Source organism: Oculina patagonica, chromosome 1 (genome assembly GCF_052425735.1).
Source record: "Oculina patagonica isolate OP01 chromosome 1, crgOcupat, whole genome shotgun sequence".
NCBI lineage: Eukaryota > Metazoa > Cnidaria > Anthozoa > Scleractinia > Oculinidae > Oculina > Oculina patagonica.
In genome coordinates, this window is record NC_135758.1 from 14663261 (window position 1) to 14685342 (window position 22082).

Sequence of the window (22082 nt, forward strand, 5' to 3'; positions counted from 1 at the left end):
TACCCTGGGTGCCAGAGGGTGGTTTTTTTTTCGGCGACAAAGAGCGGCGAAGCCGTGATCGTCGAGAGAGTGGCGAAAACCGGACGAGAACCGGTGCTTTCCCTGTGGTATGGTCGTAGACAAGGGAAGAGGGCGAAAATTTTACGATTTAAACCAGGGAGAAATAAGTCACGGAAACGAGGTCTTGCTTTTAGAAAAAAAAAAAACCCTCTGGAACCCAGGGTACAGTCAGTCGGATCCTGCGGATTGATAATTTTTCAAACGAGCACCGCCACGGCATAATTAGCAAATTTTAGCACTTTTTTAATAAATGATATAAAATTTAGTAAATATAGTGTATTTTCTACAGAAATAAATTAAAACTAATAGGAAGTATGTTCTTGCAAATGGGTGTTTTCAGATATGCAAGAAGCTAATTTAGACAGCTGACATCCGAGACAAACTGCCATAAAACACAAATAAATTTACATCGTTATTGTGTGCCTGCGGTGCCTCTATGTACAGAATCTACGTCATTTTGTGAGCATAATTTCGGAAATCAGAGCATATATAATTTTGGAATTCTAGCAAAATTTTGGCATAGTTTGGCAAAATTTCGAGCACTGCAGGGTCCGTATCATAATATGCCACTTTTAGGAGCACAATCTGCCAAGGTTTCTATTTTGCAGTTGATTCTCTGTTGACATACAAGATTGCCGAACTGTAGAAATTTAAAGAAACATATGGGAGGGGGACATGGGGGTTTGCGGTGTTGCTCATTTTTTTATGCGGTGTTGCGGGCGGGGAATAAAATTAAATCTTGCGGCGTTGCGGCGATCTCAAACGGCTTTTACTTCGGGTAGAAGAGCACAGAACACGTCATCAGAATGGAATTTACTTAATCGCATAATTTACACAGGTTACCACTTAATTATGTACTAGCGCATAATTATGTAGCATTCAATGTGTTGTTGGTGTGAAAGTCTGGTAGTGTGGAAGTCTGGAAGTTTGGAAGTTTGGAAGTCTGGAAGTCTGGAAGTCTGGTAGTGTGGAAGTCTGGTAGTGTGGAAGTCTGGAAGTGTGTAAGTTTGGAAGTGTGGAAGTCTGGTAGTGTGCTACGGTGTGCGGTGTTTGTGTTTTTGTGTGGACTTTAAGAGCGAAGGCACAGATTTTTGAAGCAAACCTTGTCCACGGTCAAAAATAAAACCCTCCTTTATTTTTAATTTTTAAACAGGTTTAAGTAAGTTTTTAAAGGTTTCGGGGTTTATTTTTCAAAATACCGCCGACTTTCGGAAATATTTGAGAAAATCGATTTCGCACTATTGAAGGCTAAAAATAGCCGAATTAAATAGCAAAATTAAGCATTCGCAAAAACGTTCTCGCGTTGTTGATAGAAGTTATATCATCGAGAATTAGAAACATATACTTAAAGTTGAAGAATAAATCAATGTTTTTATGCCTGTGTTTCGGTTTTAGATTATACTTTTCACAGCGAAAGTAACGCTCTTTGATGACAATTTTATAACTGCTTTAGTAAATACAGTTTCACCTCATAATAACAACATTACTTTTCGATATGTGGCCATTCTTTAATCGGCTTCATTTTATGGCTATAAAATGCCTAAAGACTCTTCTTTATCTACATATAAAAATTGGTTCGGGTTTTTAAGCGAGCGCGTTTTAAAACGCCATCGAAATCTGGGTAATTTACCAAAAATTTGAACTAATTTGCATATCACCGTTTTGATGACATGTTACATGTAACGGCCGCATTCGCGTAAAAGCTGCAAACTCTGGTTTTCCTTAAATTTGTGCTTAACACTAAATTAAACTTGAAATCCTTTTCTATCCCTACTGAAAGGATCACTTACCTTTTATATTGCTGCGGTAGATACAGTAAAAGCGGTGAAAGGAGCGTTTGACTTATAAACAGTGGAGACTCACAGATGCCACATTTCATTCTCTACAAAAATTTACGATCTATAATTACATTTTCTTGAATCTGAACAAGATCATCTTTTACGCAGCCATGAATTTTTTTTTAATATCTTCGCGTACTTACCCGAAATTAGCTGCAAGGGACTAAAAGGCCAGTGTTGCGATTTGTTTGAGTATTACGTGACGATTCAGATAAAGTTGTAACGCATGACCGGTAAATGGAATTTCAAGAATGTTTTGTTGTTGACGGGTAGTTTACTATTTTTTATTTCTTTTTTTGGGAGTGAAAATATCTTTAAATAGTTAGAGCTATTTATATTTTTAATTGCTATTATTTATATTTCTTATAAGTTTTCATTTTATTTTAGAATTTTATTTTAATTAGATTTTAGGTTAACCAGGCAGGGCCCCTCTGGATACTACGCTAGCCGCTGAACGAGCCACCCTCGATCAAGCTACAAGCCGTATTCAGTGCAGACGCGTGTGCGGATAGCTCACTATATTGATAATAAATTAGTAAAATAAACTAAATCTCCCCGATAAACATTGAAAATTTCACATATTAAAAAAGCCAAAAAATCCGTTGCCCACGAACACTTCTGTCGCACAAAATTTGCGCACTACAACACCTGTGTAAACATCCAAATTAAATTATGAAATCTAATTATAAACTTACAGAAAATATCACGAAATTTTAATTTCGGAATTGAAGTATGTTTGGTTAAGTGTCAAATTTTAAGCATACAGAATTTACAGAAAACACCTTTGCATCCATACAACAAAAACCTTTGTAAGAAGATAAAAAGCGTTCTCTGGTAAAATATTTAAAAATTATAAGCTTTCGACAGCCAGACTGCTTGCTGTCTTCGACGGATAAAAATAAAGTAGAAGACGAAGACAGCAGTCTGGCTGTCGAAAGCTTATAATTTTTAAATATTTTACCAGAGAACGCTTTTTATCTTCTTACAATGAATCCTGGTATCGGATCTTCAATATTTTTATAAAAACCTTTTTGCTGGCATTTGAGAATGAATACAAAAAAAGTTGAAGAATGGGGCGGTGAGCGGTGGGTGGTGAGTGGATTATACTGGATCCGTGCTCGGCCTGTAAGCAAACTCTGAAAGTAAACAATGTTTGAAAATACTTTTGAATCACTGTTTGAATTTTAAAAAATACCCTCCTTCTTTCTCATGGGCAGAGATTTTCCTTTTCAGTTCGTGCTACTGGTCAGTTGCAAGTAAGACTCACGACATGTCAGTATAATGCGTGACGCTTATGCCAAGGTAAAAGGAATTGTGTGTGTGTGTGTGGGGGGGGGGGGGGGGGGCAGTACGAGTGAAATGAACATCAAGGTATTTTTATATGCATTTCACTTTTTTCAGTGGGAAACAATGGAGGGCAGCGCTTGTTCGTTTCTCGCCATTGTTGGCGGTCGCTGCGGTTATGATTCAAAAGATAGGACAAAGTCAGTAGAAATTGTTTCTTTGCTCACCTGTCATCGAGATATATCAGGACACAAGTCAACCTTTTTTATTATCGGGATTGAAGATGAAGTAGAATTATTGTTGGCGAGAGCAACAATTTTTGCGCCGACTCGAAACATAGAAAACCGGACTATATGTCCACAACATCGTGCATGCCTTGGCGTCAGCTGGAAGCGCAGTTCTACTAAGTGTGCCATACCAGTAAGCTTGTCGAGGCACAACACCACTATCAGTAAAAAGCCAAAAGCAGAGAGAGGCTTAAGTAAGTTGGGCTCGCAGTTTGTAATGAAAGAGACAGGAATCTTTCTTCCAGTCGGAACGGGTGAGTCAGTTTGTTTTTATTTAAACCATAGTAAAGTTACTTAACAGGTATTTCTTAAAACCGTTTTTCATTTAAATTCTAAATTCCGATCTGATCTGAAGACAATGGAAGTAAAAAAAAAAATAAAAAAAACAGAAGTTCGTCGAACGTTGTTTTCAAAAGCTAGGCATGCTCAGTGCAAGCAGAAGTCCGATATTTTCGGACTTCGTTTCACAACTTTCCATGGTCGCTCGTTTCCCGACCGCTTGTCCAGAGAAACGAATCCTTTGCGCACCCTCGATTTACATCACCCCTTTAGACAAATTTGTGGCCATAGTTTAAGTGTCTTGGAATTGCAGGAGAAAAAAAGTATTCTCTATGCGGAATTTGTTCTTGCTGCAGCATTTGTTACCTCTTACCAATCTTTTGCGCAAATAACACTTCAATACTTATTTGTCATGTCAATACCGTTAGGCCATCCCAATAAAATGTTTCGTTTCCCATCGCCCCGTCTCTTGTGATCACGGGTGGGTCGGTCGGTCGGGCAAAAAAAAAAAAAAAAAGAATCAACACTTGAAGGGTTCTGGGTTCCAGAAAAGGGCGGGCTGCTAAATAAGAAAGCCTGATTACAAAGTCAACTCGAAAACGTGGTCTTTTCGTTCGTTATTTCTTAACAGTCATTAAATAACGTAGTATCGATGTTTATTTAAGACAGAGACATCACATCATACCAATTGTTGTTAATAAAACCGATCGTGTGCTTGTAAATCGAAGTACTTGCTTCTTTGACTAGTGAATCTGGAATTTTTTTTTTTTTTACTTTTCGAAAAAAATGGGTCGGTCGGGCGATGGCAAACGAAACATTTTATTGGGATGGCCTTACTAGAAATCGGTTGAACGGCACATGTTTAAACAGATTTGACTGTTATGTTCTAAGTCAAAAAAAAAAAAAATTCTGCAACTTCGCGTAGGTAAAAGCGTGAAACCAACAGTTGAAATCAATTGCATTTAATTTTCACAGGCGTTTGTTCTAATTGTCGTAAGCTTCTTGTGGATGCTGAAAACAAGGCGGCAGTAGAAGACGAAGTCATTCTGCAAATGGAAAACATGTCGTTGGTAAGTGTAACCCATCTCTTGTAATGTACCACTTCAATAGCCGGGTTATAAAAAAATTGCTTCTACTTATTGCTTGAGTCACTAAAAGCTATCAAGATTAGCCTCAGGCGTTGGATATGAGATGGTAGATAACCAACGAGGCGCGTAGCGCTGAGTTGGCTATAACGATCTCATATCCAACCAGCGCGAGTGGAATAATTTTTTTTTTTTTTAAATTGCCCAAAGAATTGCAATATTTGAGCTCTCCAGCTGTTTCCGTTGACGCGTATCGGCTTCCATATTTTGTGGTCCATGGTATTTGAGCTCATATACCATTGCCTGTTAACTAATCAAAACTCAGGAGCTGCAATATACCATTGCTTGTTTTTAATAAAAGGTGGTATTGAGTAGGTTTGAATTTTATTATTCGTTACAGAACACCTCTATTGGCGCTGCACCAGTGGCTCGAAGTACGCCAGCGTCTCTGTGTTATCCTTCCAACGTCCAGACGCCAGGGGGGAGCTTGTATTGCCCTTCAGACACTAGCGTTGACGTCACACCTGATTCTCACAGCAGGGGGCCTACGCGCGAAGAGTCTACACCGCTGAACAAACTGAACGAATTCTTAGAAAGCAGGGATGTCAGTCCAGTCAGGCATACTGTTACTATTCCATGGAATGAAGCTAGTGAAAGAACGCGTCGTCGCCATCTTCGCAAGGCACAACAGGCAGTTGGTGCTGTTTTAGATGAGGTAGCACCAAATCAACCAGGCGAGTTGTGGCACTCGCTTGTTCCATCGTTGAACAAGCAATTCTAAAGTGACAGCGAAAGCGAGGATGAAGATTTGGATAACGTACTCATAAATGCCCTAACAGAGTGCTACAGTAATGCAAGCACCTGGGATACCCGACGACAAATACTATCGATAATGGCAGACAAGGTCACTTTCCGAACTCTGAAAAAGTGGATCCCTGGTCTTACTCGTGTCACAACACCAGGCGTGATCTTGAATTTGAGAAAAAAAATGTACCAAGATCGGTAACCACAGGCAAAAAAGCCTTCTGAGGGGAACACATTATTGTGCAATGAATCCCTCTTACCTAAGTGCAGATGCTAAAATCTTTTAACAGTTTGCTGATATTAAAAGTTGAATGTGCCAACCCAGGGAACATCTTGCCAGGAATTTTTTTCCAGCCCACTGTACAAGCATGAATTTTTTTTGGACCACTGTCCTGTGCAGGAATTTTTTTTTCTTGCACGCATGCGCTTGCGGAATATATATTTTTTTCAATATTACCCATCCCCCCCCCCTCAAAAGTAAAATGGTTGGCCCCTAATGTCCTCACACGAGCAGTGAATAATGAGGCCAATTTGCCTCTTTCCCGATCTCACCCCACCTCCCCCCTCCCCCCTCCCTAAAAAAAGAGATATAGGCTGCTCACGTCTCACGTTATTCCCTTTCCCGGCTGCCTAGCGGAAATTCTAAAAAGGACGAACGTAATTCCGTGAAGTATTTTGTGCTTTTGAAGATATTACTTTATCGGTATGCGTTACAATCTTCCATAACATAAAAAGCATCACGCATAACGCAAACTGTCGTGACCTTTGACCGTATGTTTTTTTTAACTAATTCAGTGTAACTGCTACGTTACGCTCTGCTAACAAATTCATCAGATGGACAAGAACTGGACTCTATGCTTACAGGTATGTCATCGTTTTCAAGTGTAAAGACATGTTTAACGCACAAATGTTAACCAAAACCAGAGTTTTCGGTTCTTGCGTGAATGCGGTTAACATGGCATCAAAACGGTGATATGCAAATTAGTTCAAATTTTAGTTAAATTACCCAGATTTCGATGGCGTTTTAAAACGCGCTCGCTTAAAAACCCGAACCAATTTTTATATGTAGATAAAGAAGAGTCTTTGGGCATTTTATAGCCATAAAATGAAGCCGATTAAAGAATGGCCACATATCGAAAAGTAATGTTGTTATTATGAGGTGAAACTGTATTTACTAAAGCAGTTATAAAATTGTTATCAAAGAGCGTTACTTTCGCTGTGAAAAGTATAATCTAGAACCAAAACACAGGCATGTAAACATCGCTAAATACTTCTACTTTAAATATATGTTTTTTATTTCCGAGGATATAACTTCTACTAATAACGCGAGAACGCTTTTGCGAATGCTAAGTTTTGCTAATTTATTCGGCTATTTTTAGCCCTCGATAGTGCGAAATCAATTTTCTCAAATATTTCCGAAAGTTGGCGGTATTTTGAAAATTAAACCCCAAAACCTTTGAAAACTCGTTAAAAACTTTCTAGAAATTGAAAATAAAAGCAAGATTTCCTTTTGGCCGTGACCGCAATTTTGACATTTTGTGCCAAAAATCTGTGCCTTCGCTCTTAAAGTCTACACATTGTTGTGATGCAGTTTTTTCCGATTGGGGGGTCACTTTCCGTGATAACTCGGGTTAGTGCTTTCGGAAGTTTTCGACAGTGATCGGAGAATCCGAAGTTTCGGTGAGATGGGCAGCCAAGGCAGTAAACCCAGAAATTCGATCAGTATCGAGTAAGTCGCACTTTATTCTTGAATCTAGAAGCCTTTTTGACACAGCTTTCGAAGAACGTGTGGTGGCTGGAAAATATACATCAAGGAACAACTTCAAAGGCAGCGGTGGCGTAGATGAAAAGTGAAATAACAATCGCGACGGCTGAAATCTGCATATCTAATGAGCTGAACAACTGCGGTCGTAGGTCACGTTTCTTGTTTTTCGCACTTTTGACTCACTTTCCACAGTTTTTGTTTCTCTGTACATGTGCGGCTTGAGCATTTTTGATTCGCATATTAAAACGAATCAAATGTCTGGTTATTTATTTATTTCAGCTTTGCCACACACAATGATCGAATGCACAACGAGTTGTATCAAAACAAGTTCGCTGATCATGTTGTTTTACTTGTCTTGGACTCCGGGATATAATTCACCTGCTCCATTTCTCTCAAGTAGTATATTTAACAAAAGACCGATGTCGAATTCAGTACTGAACTAAAACATTGTCATGAAAGAATAAAAATAACATCGAACCGTAGAATATGCATATATCCAAACCGTGCGACAAAATAATTTAATTGTCGGTTCAAATAACGTCCTTCGCCGCCTCTCAAAACACCGACTTCAAGTGAATATTTCGTAAACAGAAAAATATATTTCTCCGCCTTTCTACGCAAGCTACTAAGAAATTATTTGTGAAAGCTTATTGAAAAGTTCTTATTCCAAAAAGGTTAAAAAAAAAAACTCATTGAAAGAAAATAAGTTTTTCGATGAGTTGTTTACACAAGCTTTACACAAAAAGTAAGGGTTGTGTCAGGGGGGGCTGGCAGCTATCTTTGATCTTACCGCTTTTCCGCTTTCGATGATCGCCCCAGTTAAGAAATCTGTCAATCATTCGAGAACCGTACGGAGCATGCGCACAATGCCTTGGCAAAAAAAGAAACAAGATGGCGTCGCGTGTCGAGTTGACTGTAGAAAACGAATTCGCTGTTGGTTATTGCCGTTTACTTCCCGTTATAATTTTTTGTGGCAGTTCTGAGACAATCAAGACTAATGTAATGAAGGATCAGCTCTGTTTTAGGTTAGTAGAGCAGTTAAAAATTTAAATGAGCAAGGAGCGAGTGACATGTTTCGGGACAAGTTTCTGTGTATACTGCATGGGCTGAGATTTTCCCAGTCGAGTGTTATCTCATCTTCACGCCTGCACAGCAAAATAAATTATTTCGACCGCGATTCTCCTTCACTTAACAGAAAATTCAGTAACAGTGTCCTTTATTGGCGTCGAAGTGTTTCACGACTGCCCCTGTAAAGTAGGGTGGACCTGCTAAGCTTTATTAAAGTTCACATTTTATATACAGTACCTGTCTCAAGTTCTGTGTCTTTATACAAGCTTACACATGTAGTTTGCGTATAAAACATAGAAGTTATTTTTGGAAATTCATCTTCTGATTGAACGTTTATAGTAGCATTTACTTCTAGAACCGAATATTGCATATAAAGTGCCGAGTTGCTTTCGGTTGAAAATCGAATTTCAAAGCATTTTCCATCATGTCCATGCGAATGGGCCCACAGGAGAATAAACGTTTTCTAAGGTAATCTTAAAGAGATATTAAATTTCGATTTTCCTTTTTTTTTTCCTTTGCCGGTACAAGATCAAGCTGAAGTCAACAAGGCAAAGAAATCCAAAAAGAATAAATTTCTTCACTTAAATTTAAATGTAAAAAATAATAATAATTGCAGAGGGTATGGCTTCAATTACCTAAACTGTGCAATCTGAAGTGCCTTGCTGACACATACAGAAACCGTTAATTATGTTTTGGGTAAATACTTTGGTTGAACAGGGTCAGAGGGATCACAATTTAATTAAAGCATTTAAAGGTGGTAAAGTAAATGCTTGTCTTATGTACTAGTAACACTTCAGCACTGGAAAAATGATAAATTTGCCCATCAACAATGGAATGTCTGTTGCAAACAAGTACATTGACCTACCATAATTACCGGGTAATTTTGTCTCCCAGGGTTTATTTCACATCTCCAAATGAGCTACTCATGGGGATGCACCTTGCCGGTAATAAAAAAAATCTACAATATTATTATTGCAATACTGTTTTCCCCCACCCTAAAAATTCTCATCTATCATCTATCACTACTTTCAGGAGACAGTGTAGCGAAGTGGTTTTGGGTAATGGTGTTGTAATTCTAAGATCCCAGGTCAAAATCCTCTACCCAGCAACACGCTGAATTTTTTCTCGGTTGTCCTGAAATCAAATCCTTGGTCATGCTTTGTAGATAGAGAACTGGTCTGCCTCCTGCTAGTTGGAATTTGTAACTGTTATGTTCATTTAAAATTTTTGTTTCCCTTGAAGTTAAGGGCATGACCACTGTAAACAACTTTAATTTTACATATTTTTTTTACATTTACATCTGAAACTTTTTCCTGGTCAGCAGGAAGATTATTCAACTGGATGCGAGTAGAAATTGATTTTTTTTTTTTTTTTGGACAGGTAGGGCAGTTAAGAATCAACAGGTTAAGTAAGTCTCAATAGGATTTTTTAAAGTGTCAGATCCCATGCAGTGTCTCAATTATTTCTCTACCAGGGTACACACATGTACATTTGAGGAGCAGATGCAAACTCCACCATGGTATAATTATTTTATTTGTAAAAGCATTTCAAGATAATGCATTGCTAAAAACATTTTAAGCCCCCTCAGAACTCAAGTTTCATTTTTTCCTCAAGTAAAAACAGCAAACCGTGGTCACTAAGTTTTAGGTGACTGACCATGACTGGAGCATTCTACAACCAACCAGCCTCCTGCAAGTTTCAATTCTCACCCCACAGGTGTGATAGGCAAAGTCTAAATGCAAGGTTACCCCACCAGCTTTCTCAGTGAGCGCCATTATCACGAAGACATGCTCAGTTCAAAAGATTAAATAAAGAAAACTGTTGCAAACATTACCACCTAATCTTACAACACTAATTGAACATAAAAAAATGTTATTGTAACTGGTGCAAAACATAAAATAAAAAATACTGGTAGGCCAATTAAATTTTGATATATTTTATTTCGATAAACTGTATTTCAGTTCCATGTTACTCTAGATATTATATTCTTATATTCAAATTCTAACTAGGCTCTGAGGCTTAATTGGGAAATAAAACAAAAGGAGTCATATCAAACCTTCTGCACTTTCTCAATAACAACTACGTCAACTACGGTTTGATCTAAGTCTTACAGAAAAAAAAAACTGTCCGAAAATGGCTACCCTTACCGTCATAGCGTCTAGTCCAGAAATAAAGATCGTTCAGCTTATCCAGTGTATGAAACAATTACTAAAAATATTATTCTGCTGTGAGATTTCGTTGTCTTCACTGGGATGTAAAAACGCAGTGGTGGTCCCGTTCGCCGGTTTGCGGCGTAAACTTCACCTGTGATACTTCTTAAAAATCGAAATTTAGATAAAAAGTGCTTAAACGAACCCCTGGATGTTCGAACGCGGAAACAGTTCTCGAAACGTTTATGAACCTTCGCAAACGACCGTCCGCCATAAACTTCCGCCATCTTTGTTTTCAATTAAAACGGTACTTAGTCCCACTCGGCCATATTTCTAAACTGGGGCGATCATCGAAACTCGTCCCAGACCTCGCTGCCAGCCCCCCTGGGTTGTGTAAACAAGCGATGCGAGACAGTTCACGTGCTCCACGCAACATTTCTTTTTTTAATGAAAATAGTATCCTATCTTGCTAGCGGTAAGGAAAGGCTTTTGGTCTAATAACTGCTGTTCTTGTAGGATTCTAAGTTTTTATTTGCATGAAAAAAGGCATTTGTCGTGAACGACGTGACAAAGGGTCACACCACGCTCCTTCACATTGCGTGACATCCCAAGCGGCAATGGTAACGTTTGTTTCTTGAAGCGTAGTACATAAGACAAGTAATAGTACACTTTGTTCTTCCAACAGTCTTGTAAATAATAAATTGATTGACAAGTTCTTTGTTTTTTCGCCTTGTATCTCGAATTACTCGATTCGAAACTTGAAGTTGTTGACTGCTACAGTAACTCATTGATTAATTCATAATGTAAACTTTTATTCAAATGAAAGTCCACACATGTTCGCATAGCGGACTCACTTTTACTGTTATTTAATCTACGGTGTTCGGTGAAACGAAATTATTAGCGGTATAACGGTTTCTTGTCTAACACTTGCATAACTACATTTAGCCTTTTCCGCTCGCTTCGCTCTCGTTACCCCACTCGCTTCGCTCGCGGAACCCCACTCGGGAGCCTGTTCGCAGGCTAAACTACATTTATCTCTGTTATCTTCGTTAAATATTGTCTGTTTAATCTTTAACCCAATCCTAATACGTTTTTATTGATAAGTAACTTGATTATATCGCGGTGACAGTGTTTCATCAAATTTTCTTGCGGTGATGCGGTGTTAATGTATTATTTTTGCGGTGTTGCGGAGTTCAGGGTCCACCCGTGTCCCCCTCCTATGGCGGTTATGAATAAAACACTGAACAATACATATTTAGGCTTCTTTCAATCCGAATGCTTCAGTTAAGTTAAATGAAATGTTAGTCGACTTGTGTGTGACGTTTTATCTGCCTACTCAGTACTGTGCCTTTTAAAAGTGTTATTTCATTAGACTTTAGACCAGTGACATTCAACAACATTCTGCACCCACTGAGGACCAGGGCTGGGAAGGTCAAAATCTCACTGGGAGTGGGGAGACAAAATAACCCACCAGGACAGGGACTACAGAGTATTTTGGGAGGGGGGGGGGGGGGGCTGACTCTTATGGCAATGGAAAGTCTTTATTTTTCGGAAATATTGAGGGGGCTAAGCCTCCCCCCCCCCCCATGCCCAGCCCCCTCTGCTTTGCAGTCCCAACAGGTTGGTTGTTTGCCTTCTACTTCTTAACCCATATTATTATTTATACCATGCCATAGAAAATACAGCCAATCAGAATACAGGAAAGCCGTTGTATATTCGACGGTATTCAACCCAACCTTCCCATCGTGCGCTGCGATTGTATTCTTGACGAAATTTAGTAAGCGTATTTTCTATGGCATGGTATAAAATAGTTACACAACACTTTCTCGTGGTATACTATGGATTATTATTCAACACATGCGCGCGCTGCCCATATATGGTCAAAATGTTAACGATATCTGTCATCCGTACATAACAGATATCCTGCGATATACGTAGGTTGCGAAGATTCGTCCGAAATCTCGTAAAGCGCTGCATAATTACAGTTTTTCTTTCTGCAAAATGTGTTTCATTGACAATTTGTTGAATAATAAAACAATTATCCTGCTCAATCTTGCAGAATATCGTCTGATTTTAGCCAACTCGGCCTACGGCCTCGTCGGCTAAGTATCAGGCGATATTCCGCGCGATTTCGCAGGATAATTGTTAAATATCCCACTTGTCACTTGTATTTTCTTGGTATACACACTCGCCTAAAGGCTCGTGTGTATACCGAGAAAATACAAGCGACTCGTGGTATATACCGTAGTATACCACTCGAAACCGTTGCATAACTAGTATATATAAAACTACAGTGGTATAGCGAGTGGTAGCAATTCGATAAAAATGGTATCACACATGTGTGGTCGTGAATAAAAATGATATCCACACATGTGTGATATCATTTTTGATCAATCAGCTTGCAGAGTTGTCAGAGTTCGATATTTAGTCGAAATATCTTCGGATCTTCCACGGCAGTCTTTGGTAATCTTCGGAAAATTTTTTGGAAAAGTTTGGAGTTCGTACGACCTTCGGACAACATGTCGGTTAACTTTTTGGTTTTCTTGTTAACTTGTTTCTTGGCCTCTTTCTCATCCTTTACAACGTTGGAACGTACTAACTTCCCTCCTCCAACATCATGCTGCATGCAGTGATCGTCTTGATCGATCGCTTTTGTGTTAAAATAGTTAAGTTTTGGAAACACAGTAGTCGTAAATCACAGTAGATTTTTCCTGCATTTTTCTTTCACACCAAAACACACAAATGACAAATGACCTTACTGTAAGTGTTCCACAGAAGGTCATAATCTGCAGGTTAGAGGAAATAATGACCAGAAATAACTGAGCTCGCCCACTCATTACGCAAATCCGGCTCTCAACGTCTTTACCGTTAAAATAAACAATGTTTTCGTGACTTAATTAATTGTCTTTCATTTTTCCACTTACTTCTTCTTTGCAACTAAAAATATTATAGCGCGCGTATAGCGTCTTTTTGTTTTCTACGAAATCAAAGTTGTTTACTTTTTGTCGTGACCATTGTTTCTTTGAATTCAATATCCCGCCTCTTTTTTGAGCACGTGACCAGTCCTTTGTTATAGGTGCTCGGTGCAAAACTTGACCGCGAACTGGAGATAGTAGTGCGTATTTTCCGCTTGTCGTCGGATTTCGTCGATTAAATGCAGGGAAGTTTTGCTTTCGGGGGTTAAACAGGATTTTTTTGACGTGGGAAAGACCGAGCTAAAGGTAAGTGCGAAATAATACACGTTTGGTATCAATGTGTGCAGGATCTCTGTGCACTGTCAAACTTATCACGTACTCTAATTTAACTTACAACAACGAATTAGCCTAAGCTTTACACAATACACGCCATTTCGTTGTCCACAGTTTGTCAAATTCAAAGCCTTCCGTAGTAAATGTTTCGTTTTTTTTATTGTAAACTGGGAAAAGTCGTAGCTGTTGAGTCCCTGTTGATGGATTCACATACTATTTTAATGCATGCAGCGGAGGATTTCGAATGCTCCGCTTGCTACAAACGGTTACGTTAATATTTATAGCGCGAAATTGTAGTCTGTTTAATAAAAATGTCTATAGAATACCAAAAATGCCACCTTCTTTTTTTATAAGTTTTGCCTTCACGAAGTTACGGTTCTTATTTTTTGGCATCTGATACAAGTACTCGATTATTTGAACTTGTCAACAAAACCCACTGTCGACTGAAGCCGAGTCAATCATCGATGATAGCAAATATAAGAAATGTTTTTGCCGTTAAGCATCTTCCTTTAAAACAGACAATTAAAATCGAAACGAGAAGAGTATTTAAACCATTTTCATTTGCTTTACCCGGATTGATCACCTGATACACTCTCTAGAAACAGAACTCTTGCATTGAAAAATATGACAACTCATGTCCCATAGTCATGCAGGCTAGCTATAACAGGTATATTTTTGTTTCATCGCATTTCACACGAGACAATTCAGAGACATTATTTTTAGTTCCTTATGTGTAGGAAGTCTTTTGCAAGTCTTTATATGCTACCATTATTCGATCGTGCGTTACTTTGAATGTATGTGTTTGTCTGCTGATCGACTCCTCCATAAAGCCACAAATTACAGAGTTCTTTGGTGAACTCGAAGGCTAGCAAATATTGAATGAAGCCTGTAAGAAGCCGTTCGAGTTCCTTGTGTATTTTGTATGGTAAGCCAGTTTAAAACGTTTTGGGTTGGTATTTGCTATTTACATGCACCAGTTGGTCGCTAACTAATGAAGCGAATAGAATTCCATCGCCTTACGCGTGGATGTCGTGCGAATGACACGATCCGATGTAGTTTTTAGACTTTTTAGCATACTATATATCATTTTTACATAGTTATGTTTACAGATAACCACTCTTTTGGTGTTAAGAGTAAAATAAGGCTTGTTGAGGGCCGCAAAAAATTAAGGAAAATGTGTTTGTATTTGTTCGGTAAAGATAGATATTTTATTTTCAGGAGAATTTATCAAGCTGTCAGTTTCGAGAGTAGACATGTCTTGAAAATTGATAACAAACGGGCTCTGGTAAAAATCGTCCCAGACAATGCATGCTCTCTTTTAAAGTAAAATTGTCTGTGACTTTTTTATGCAAGGTTATGCAAGGTTAAATTGTTTATCATTCTTTATAAAATAACAAAGATAGTTTGCTCGTATGCTCTGATTGGTAAAAACCCTGTCCTCTATTGTACTAGACTTGCTCCAAGTCGCTCGTTGTCCTTTATGTCAATAGAGTTATTTGAATTGATCACTTACGAAATAGCAAAATAAAATCGCTCATTGAAGTGTTCGCCAAGAAGCACACTAAATCCATGAATGGTTTGGAATGAGCGACTTGTGTCAGATCGATTCTGGCTGGCGTTTTTTTTGTTTTTTTTTTTGTTTTTTTTTCGAAAAATGTCATCCTATCATTTGCACTGAGTTTGTTTCTTTTATCTTATGGACATCAGTGTGCCATGTGTAGTCGGTCATGCCCTATGGCATGTATAAAACTACAATTTTTTTTCTTCACAGCTGAAAAAAAACCAGCCAGCCATCTCAACCCCATAACTTACATGTATTAACAGATTGCTGAAACAAAATGTATCAACGACCCTTCCTCTTTTTTACTGAATGGTACATGTAATGAGGTTATGTTATGACATGTTATGTTTAAATATAGAATTCCCTCACTCATCCCATTCTGTTATCAAACCACAATTAATTTATGCATTAAACCTGCTGACAGAAAGGTCCATTAATTAAAAGCGCAATTCAGCCATGTCAATCAGAAATAAATTATTCTCCAACCTTGTTTCCAGGATCTCTCTCTTTATTCGAGGAATTCCGTATATTTATTAGACGTTGGTGTGATATCCGTATGGACTTTTTACCGACATATTAAAATGTAGATGTAGATGTAGATGTATAACCAAAAAAAGCACGACAAAGAAACTCAAACAGTCTTGGAAATTCCTTTTTATCAAAAGCGATGTTTCGCAGTTCAAAGTTATTATGTTTTACCGCTCGCCTATTATTTATTTCTATCCAAAATTTTAACAATTCGCAGTTATGTTAAAGTTGTGAAGGCCGTAAGCTTTGTTGGGATAGCAAGCACAACTACTCTCTTCCATAACAGACGAATATGACAATCGAAAGACCCTTCTTTTAGTTACTGTAGAAGTTTTGTTTAGATTAGATTCTTTGCGGCGTCCAAATTTTAAATAAGCGCCGCCCTCGAATAAGCGCCGCACTTGAGGAACTTAACTTAATGCTAAAGAGGATCAAAGGTTACCCTTTATTTATTTTAGTGATGAAAAAATAGAATTTGCGCTACAAAGCCTGAGAGCACAAACCATCAAAAATGCAACTCTCATGGAAAAATTAAACATTCAAAAGCAAATGAAGTGAGATTGTTACATTATTGGACGCTTATTTGAACAAAATGTGAAGGTCGAATTACCATGAGGTTGCTCGAAGAACCTCTGATGTATCCAGCAAGAGAGTGACAAGTTTAGTCGAATGAAGCAAACTAGCAAAAAAGTAGCTGCGTCTCACTAGCAGAAAGGGTGCTCAGCTTTAGTCTGTTAAAATATAAGTTTCGTAAATATTGTAAGCATAGTTAATGTTAGTACCGTGTCTTAAGTTTTTGTAATATCGTATATATATAAATTTTTAGTATAAAATCGACGGTTATTTTCTGCTTCATTAATTATGTAAATTTTATAGTATATAAACGACGGTTGAGAATATTCTTGTCATTAAAATCCCCTGAAGAGTGAGCAATCACGAAACAGGCTTGTAGGGATGAAAGTGTAGTTTTTTCTATTTTCAATGTTTATATATATATGTAAGTATTAGTATGTTTGTGTTGTAAATATAAAAAAAGAAAAAAGACCCTCAGCTCAGTAGCATGCAATTTATTATTAACAGCCATAAAAAATGGTCTGATTCGATTGGCCAATTTCTATGTCATCACTGGTGACGCCACATTTCAGAATTGGTGCACTACAAGTGATACAAGTGGCTTGTTCCATGATCAGCCACCATTTTGATTTTCAGGTCCAAGCACCCCCTCTGTATCCAGTGGTCCCCTGGTATCAATAAGCAACATGGAGCTAGTCTATAATGTACTGGTAAAGCCACGCTTCTTGTGCACTACCCAACACGAGAGGTAACAAATGGTCTTTGCGAGCACAGCGTTTTTCTTTGCGAGCACTCGTGAGCATTTTTCAATGTGCAACTTGATATGGCAGTACTACCGTTGACTATGCATAAGGACCAAGAACTTCAGTTTAATGCCTTATTTTGGGCTATCAGAAAACAGACAAACTGATTTTTGTAATAATAAATAAATAATAATAATTATTTATTAATTCATATTGTGCTTTTTAACATATAAAATGAGCAAAAGCGCATTACAATATTAAAACCCAAAATATTAAAATATACTAACTAATACACATGATTATGATACAAATTTACTGTCAATCAATAACTTAAATGAATTGCGTTGTTCTAGAAAATATAGAAAATGTTTTTTTCGGTTTGAATTTCCCTACCCCCTGGAAATTCCAGTTAAGCTCATACTCTCCTTTAAAATGTTGGCTTTTGAGAAACCCCATCCCTTCAGAATTTGTAATGACCTTCCATTGGGTGGGTGAAGATATTTTCTTGAACTGTGCATTAATTTTTTCCAACTGCTATAATAAGAACTAAGGAACTGGAGGAAAACACAAAAATTTAGAAACAAAAATTAACAATTAACAGTTTTGCTTTCACTTTAAGTTATACACGTGCAAACATTAATTTGGTATCTGTTGTTCTTTAGGTATTATGCACAAGTTTATGTGTTTGGTGATATTGCCAGTTCTCATTCAGTGTTGTATACTGTGTAGCGGTGAAGCTGTTTATTCCTATTGCAATTGTCAAGGTAAAGCGTTGTTTTCAATACATAGAGCTGTCATATAGTTTTTATGCAGTTTTAATGCAGTTAACACCTGTAGCATTTCGTTCTGAATGCAAGTGTAAAGTAACACCAATAGACATTTTCACCCGTAACATTGAGTGAGCTCATGATCAGCCATAACAGGTGTTACGGGTTACGGCCCTTAATGACAGCCCTGCATAGATCATTAATTATGATTAAATACAATCTTTCGACATCTTTAGGAATGTCATTGTCAAGTGAAAAGTGTTGGTCAGCTCATGTCTTATTAACCCTCCAAGTTAACTTTTTTCCTTAGTGGCCATTTGGCCACAGACTGTTCAGGTTTGGTCGCCAGTGAAAAATTTTAGTCCCCAAAATATATGCATTAATTAATAATTAATTAATTGATTAAATTAATCATTAATTAGTAAGTAATAATCTTATTATTTTCTAACTTTGTATTAATAATAACATTTTCCTTGTTCAAACCACCAAGTAAATTGAAGCAGTTCATTGAAAGAACTACCTAATGTTGAATCGAATATATGCTTTTATTGGAATGGTCAATGATCATAAGAAATTAGCCTCTGATCATTATGAAAAAGTACATATTATTATAGCCTCGGTGTTGTGAGTTAATCACAGTTCTTATTCAGTCATTTTAAATTAAATGTGGCTAAATGTAATTTAGGCTAAGTTAACCTCGAAGCAATGCTCTCCAGCAACCTTTGGATGCATGAAGCCCGCCTGCAACCTTGGCGGTTCGCTGGGGCACTCTGTGACGCCTATACGCAGTAGGCCGTTACCGCTGGCCGCTTAGAGCTCGGGGTGGCCCCAGGGCCTTCGCAGGGGCTCTTCATGACCTTTCACGCAGTGTGTTGCTCGCTATCATTCGCAAGCTCATTTCGCTAGCACAGTTGCTCGCAAGCTTCGCTATTTTTGCCTGGCCCACCCTCCCTCGGGTAGGTCTTAGAGCCTCGTGGTAGGTTGGTAAGTATTCCACTGAGTCCTTCAGTGTGACGGTGCCTAGGTGGGTGGTGGCCGCTTCAGGGTTACCATGGATACCTCCTTCCCTGCTGTACGTACGTGCATCGCCGGGCTCCACCAACCTTGAGGCACCAACGCCCAAGCTCATCTATTGTTGATGAGTGTGCGGAATTCTAGGGACCCCCCTCTAAGGACACTGACATTTAGAGTCACGTGATCTTGTGTGAAATGACTCGTGGTTTAGTTTTTCGTTGCGTTTGTCGGACATTTTGTAATCGCGTTTAGGAACTTTGAACTCTAGTCCGGTTTAGATTCACCTCAGCCTGTAGTTGTTAGTTTGGAACAGATTAAATTCATTACAATGAGTTTAATTGGCTTTGACTTTTAATAAATATTTTACAATTAGTTTGGTTTTAACAATGCAAGTACATCCCTTCAAATGGCGACTTATATAAATAGATCTACATTTAGGTGCATGAGATGACAAATATGAAAAGTGATTGGTAAATATTTCCGCTTATGGACAGTCAACTTGTCTTGGTTCTTGTCTTACTGTATTACCAATTTATAATAAATTGAATAAAAAAACTCAGTCAAATCCAGGGGAAACTAGTTTTTGTTCAAGATAATATGTAAGGTTTGAACAAAGTGAGTTCGAGATAGTGGGTCCTACTGTAGACCATTTCTGATAGAATTGTGCTGCATAGAAGATATTTTAAAAATACTGTGAGAGAATAGACATACATGTACACTGTTGGAAAGTTGTTCTGCAAATTCAACAATGGAAAGCCATTTGCCACATGCAGGTACTGCTCCTCTAATTCTCTAACATGCCAGTGCAGGGCTATTTTTAGCCGTGCATTGGCAGGGTAGCAATACAACATTATTTTTTTTATGTATGTACATGTCTTTAAGTACTGCTGCAATAGTTATTGTTATTTTGGACAGTGGCAGTCGGTTTTCATTATTTATGACACGCTACTGTACTGTTTGCTTGTTCCTTTTAGACTGTGTCAGATTTCCTTCAAATGGAACTTCAGTGTCACACATAGAAAGAATTCTCGTTGATAAGACAAACGACAGGTTGATTGTTGGTGCTGTGTAAGTGAAAAGTGTTCTTTAAACTGTATCTGTTTCATTCCTTTTTACCTCATGGTAATGTGGTATTAATAAAAATGAATCTTGACTTCTATCACTCGCTTGCTCACTCACTCACTCCATTCTGATATTAAACAATTAATTTAATATGCATTAAACAGTAAAATTAATATGCTGAAAGAATGGTCCTTGAAAACCCAATTCAGCACATGTCAATAATCAGACACAAAATGGTTTCCAACTAGTTTTGGGTGATTCATATTTTACGTATCATGGAAATGGATAAATCTGATAAAGAGTTACTTTGTAACAATTTCCCAAAACAGAAATTTTACTCTAAAATAGAGCAGTAAACACGGGAGTAAACCCGACGCAGAAAGTGATTAAAGCAGATAAAGATTGTACATTATGTATTTCATTGTTGTACATCAACTACAGTGTGTACTAAAAACAAATCGACTCAGAAGACAGACAGTCGGCTACAGGGAACTGTTCTTCAATCAATCATCACAATTACCAAATTGGAGTCCCAGGCATGCCATATACCATGAATGAAGTTGTTGTGTTTTGTGCCTTTTTTCTTAGTTTCTTGTGGCTTGTGGTTAAATGTGTAACTTCTTGCAGTTAGATTTCTTATTTCTTGGAGATAGTTTATTTGTGCAGTAAACCAGTTGTAAATACATGGAATTTTAACTTCTTTTGAACACTTGTGTCTTGTGTGTTCTTGCAACATAAGAACATCTTGCACCACTTCTTGTGTGCATGTGCATTATTTTAATTAGACTGTACTTTCAACAAATAATTTTTTTCTAACAAACCAGACTGAAGAGAGAACTTTTGGTTTAACCAATTTAATTTTGTAAAATAATTATATTAGACACGCCAATTGTTTCCCTTTTAACTGATTTGTTTGTTTGTTTTTAACAGAAATTCGCTGTTAAGACTTGAGTTAACTACTCTACGATTATTATCAGCTGAAAATGATGTGAGTACCTTATTTTATACAAATTGATTACATACCATCACTAAACAGTGTTCAATCTACAAGGGCCAATTTATTGATGTCCTGGGAGGTCAAGGTCATTCTTAGTAGATAGTGATTTTTATGTTGTCAGAATGGCTGTGGTCACATCACAGCTAAGTTAAAGGGTTAGTGTCATGAGAAGTCTTCTAAGTTTCTGTGTAAACTACGCTAGAATAATGAGGGTGCGCTCACCGATCAATAAAATAACCTTTGAATAACAAACAAAAAAATTTACATTTAACAAGGAAAAATTGACGGCAAAAATGCAAGCACCAATTAAGCTTGAATTTTTTGGCATCTAGGTTAATCAAAACTAACTGTAGGTATGACCACAACGTCCACTGGAAGCACTTGCTAAGTATGGTGTCATGTAACTTGAGACTAACCATAGTTAAGCTATAATTACAATGTCTTGTAATGTACAGTGTGTACATGTTTCATTGTTGTTGTTATTCTAATCAAGGTTGTAACTTTACTACCAAGCAAGGAGGCATTGCAAGCATGCTCAAATTTGGGACTTACAGAAGTAAGTTTGTTTGTTGACAGATGAATATATAACATTACCGGGTAAATGTTCCAGTTGGACTGAATGGGGTACAATTTCGGGAGTAATAAATTGGGCAAGTGATTTCAATTTGATTGCGTCTGAGCATGATTACTCCGGAATTGTATTCCACTCAGTAAAATTACAAGTTACATTGTATCAATTATTACGTTTGATGGAGGAGAACGCATACTATTCGATGCCATTTGATTATGGTTTGATGCCATTTTGGACTAACTGGCTGGCTGGCACAGATGGTCTCGATCTCATGTGATAAGACATTAGAAAGCAATAAATTGCGTCAAGGCAACCTCAACAATGACATTGAACCGCAAAGACAGCACACACAAAAACAATTTAATTAGGCTGATAGCGCTAGACTGTAAACAATTTTG

General features: G+C 37.7%; 3 protein-coding genes across 4 annotated transcripts in view; 2 read left to right on the forward strand and 1 right to left on the reverse strand.

The window, feature by feature from the left end:
• The window catches only part of LOC144658286 (segmentation protein paired-like), a 76384-nt gene that overhangs the window by 3025 nt on the left and 51277 nt on the right, over positions 1–22082 (reverse strand). The gene's annotated exons all lie outside the window — the stretch shown is intronic.
• Positions 3279–6496, forward strand: LOC144658310 (uncharacterized). The gene is made up of 2 exons (XM_078518727.1): positions 3279–4818; positions 5234–6496. Exons 1-2 carry the CDS (start codon positions 4801–4803, stop codon positions 5612–5614), a joined length of 399 nt encoding a protein of 132 aa, XP_078374853.1. The 5' UTR covers positions 3279–4800; the 3' UTR covers positions 5615–6496.
• The window catches only part of LOC144636707 (uncharacterized), a 33833-nt gene continuing 26474 nt past the window's right edge, over positions 14724–22082 (forward strand). Inside the window, exons 1-5 of the mRNA XM_078495902.1 lie at positions 14724–14793; positions 17936–18037; positions 20029–20122; positions 21047–21104; positions 21607–21669. Coding sequence (XP_078352028.1) covers positions 14748–14793; positions 17936–18037; positions 20029–20122; positions 21047–21104; positions 21607–21669 — 363 coding nt within the window. The 5' untranslated portion in view covers positions 14724–14747. The remainder of the gene's footprint in view (positions 14794–17935; positions 18038–20028; positions 20123–21046; positions 21105–21606; positions 21670–22082) is intronic.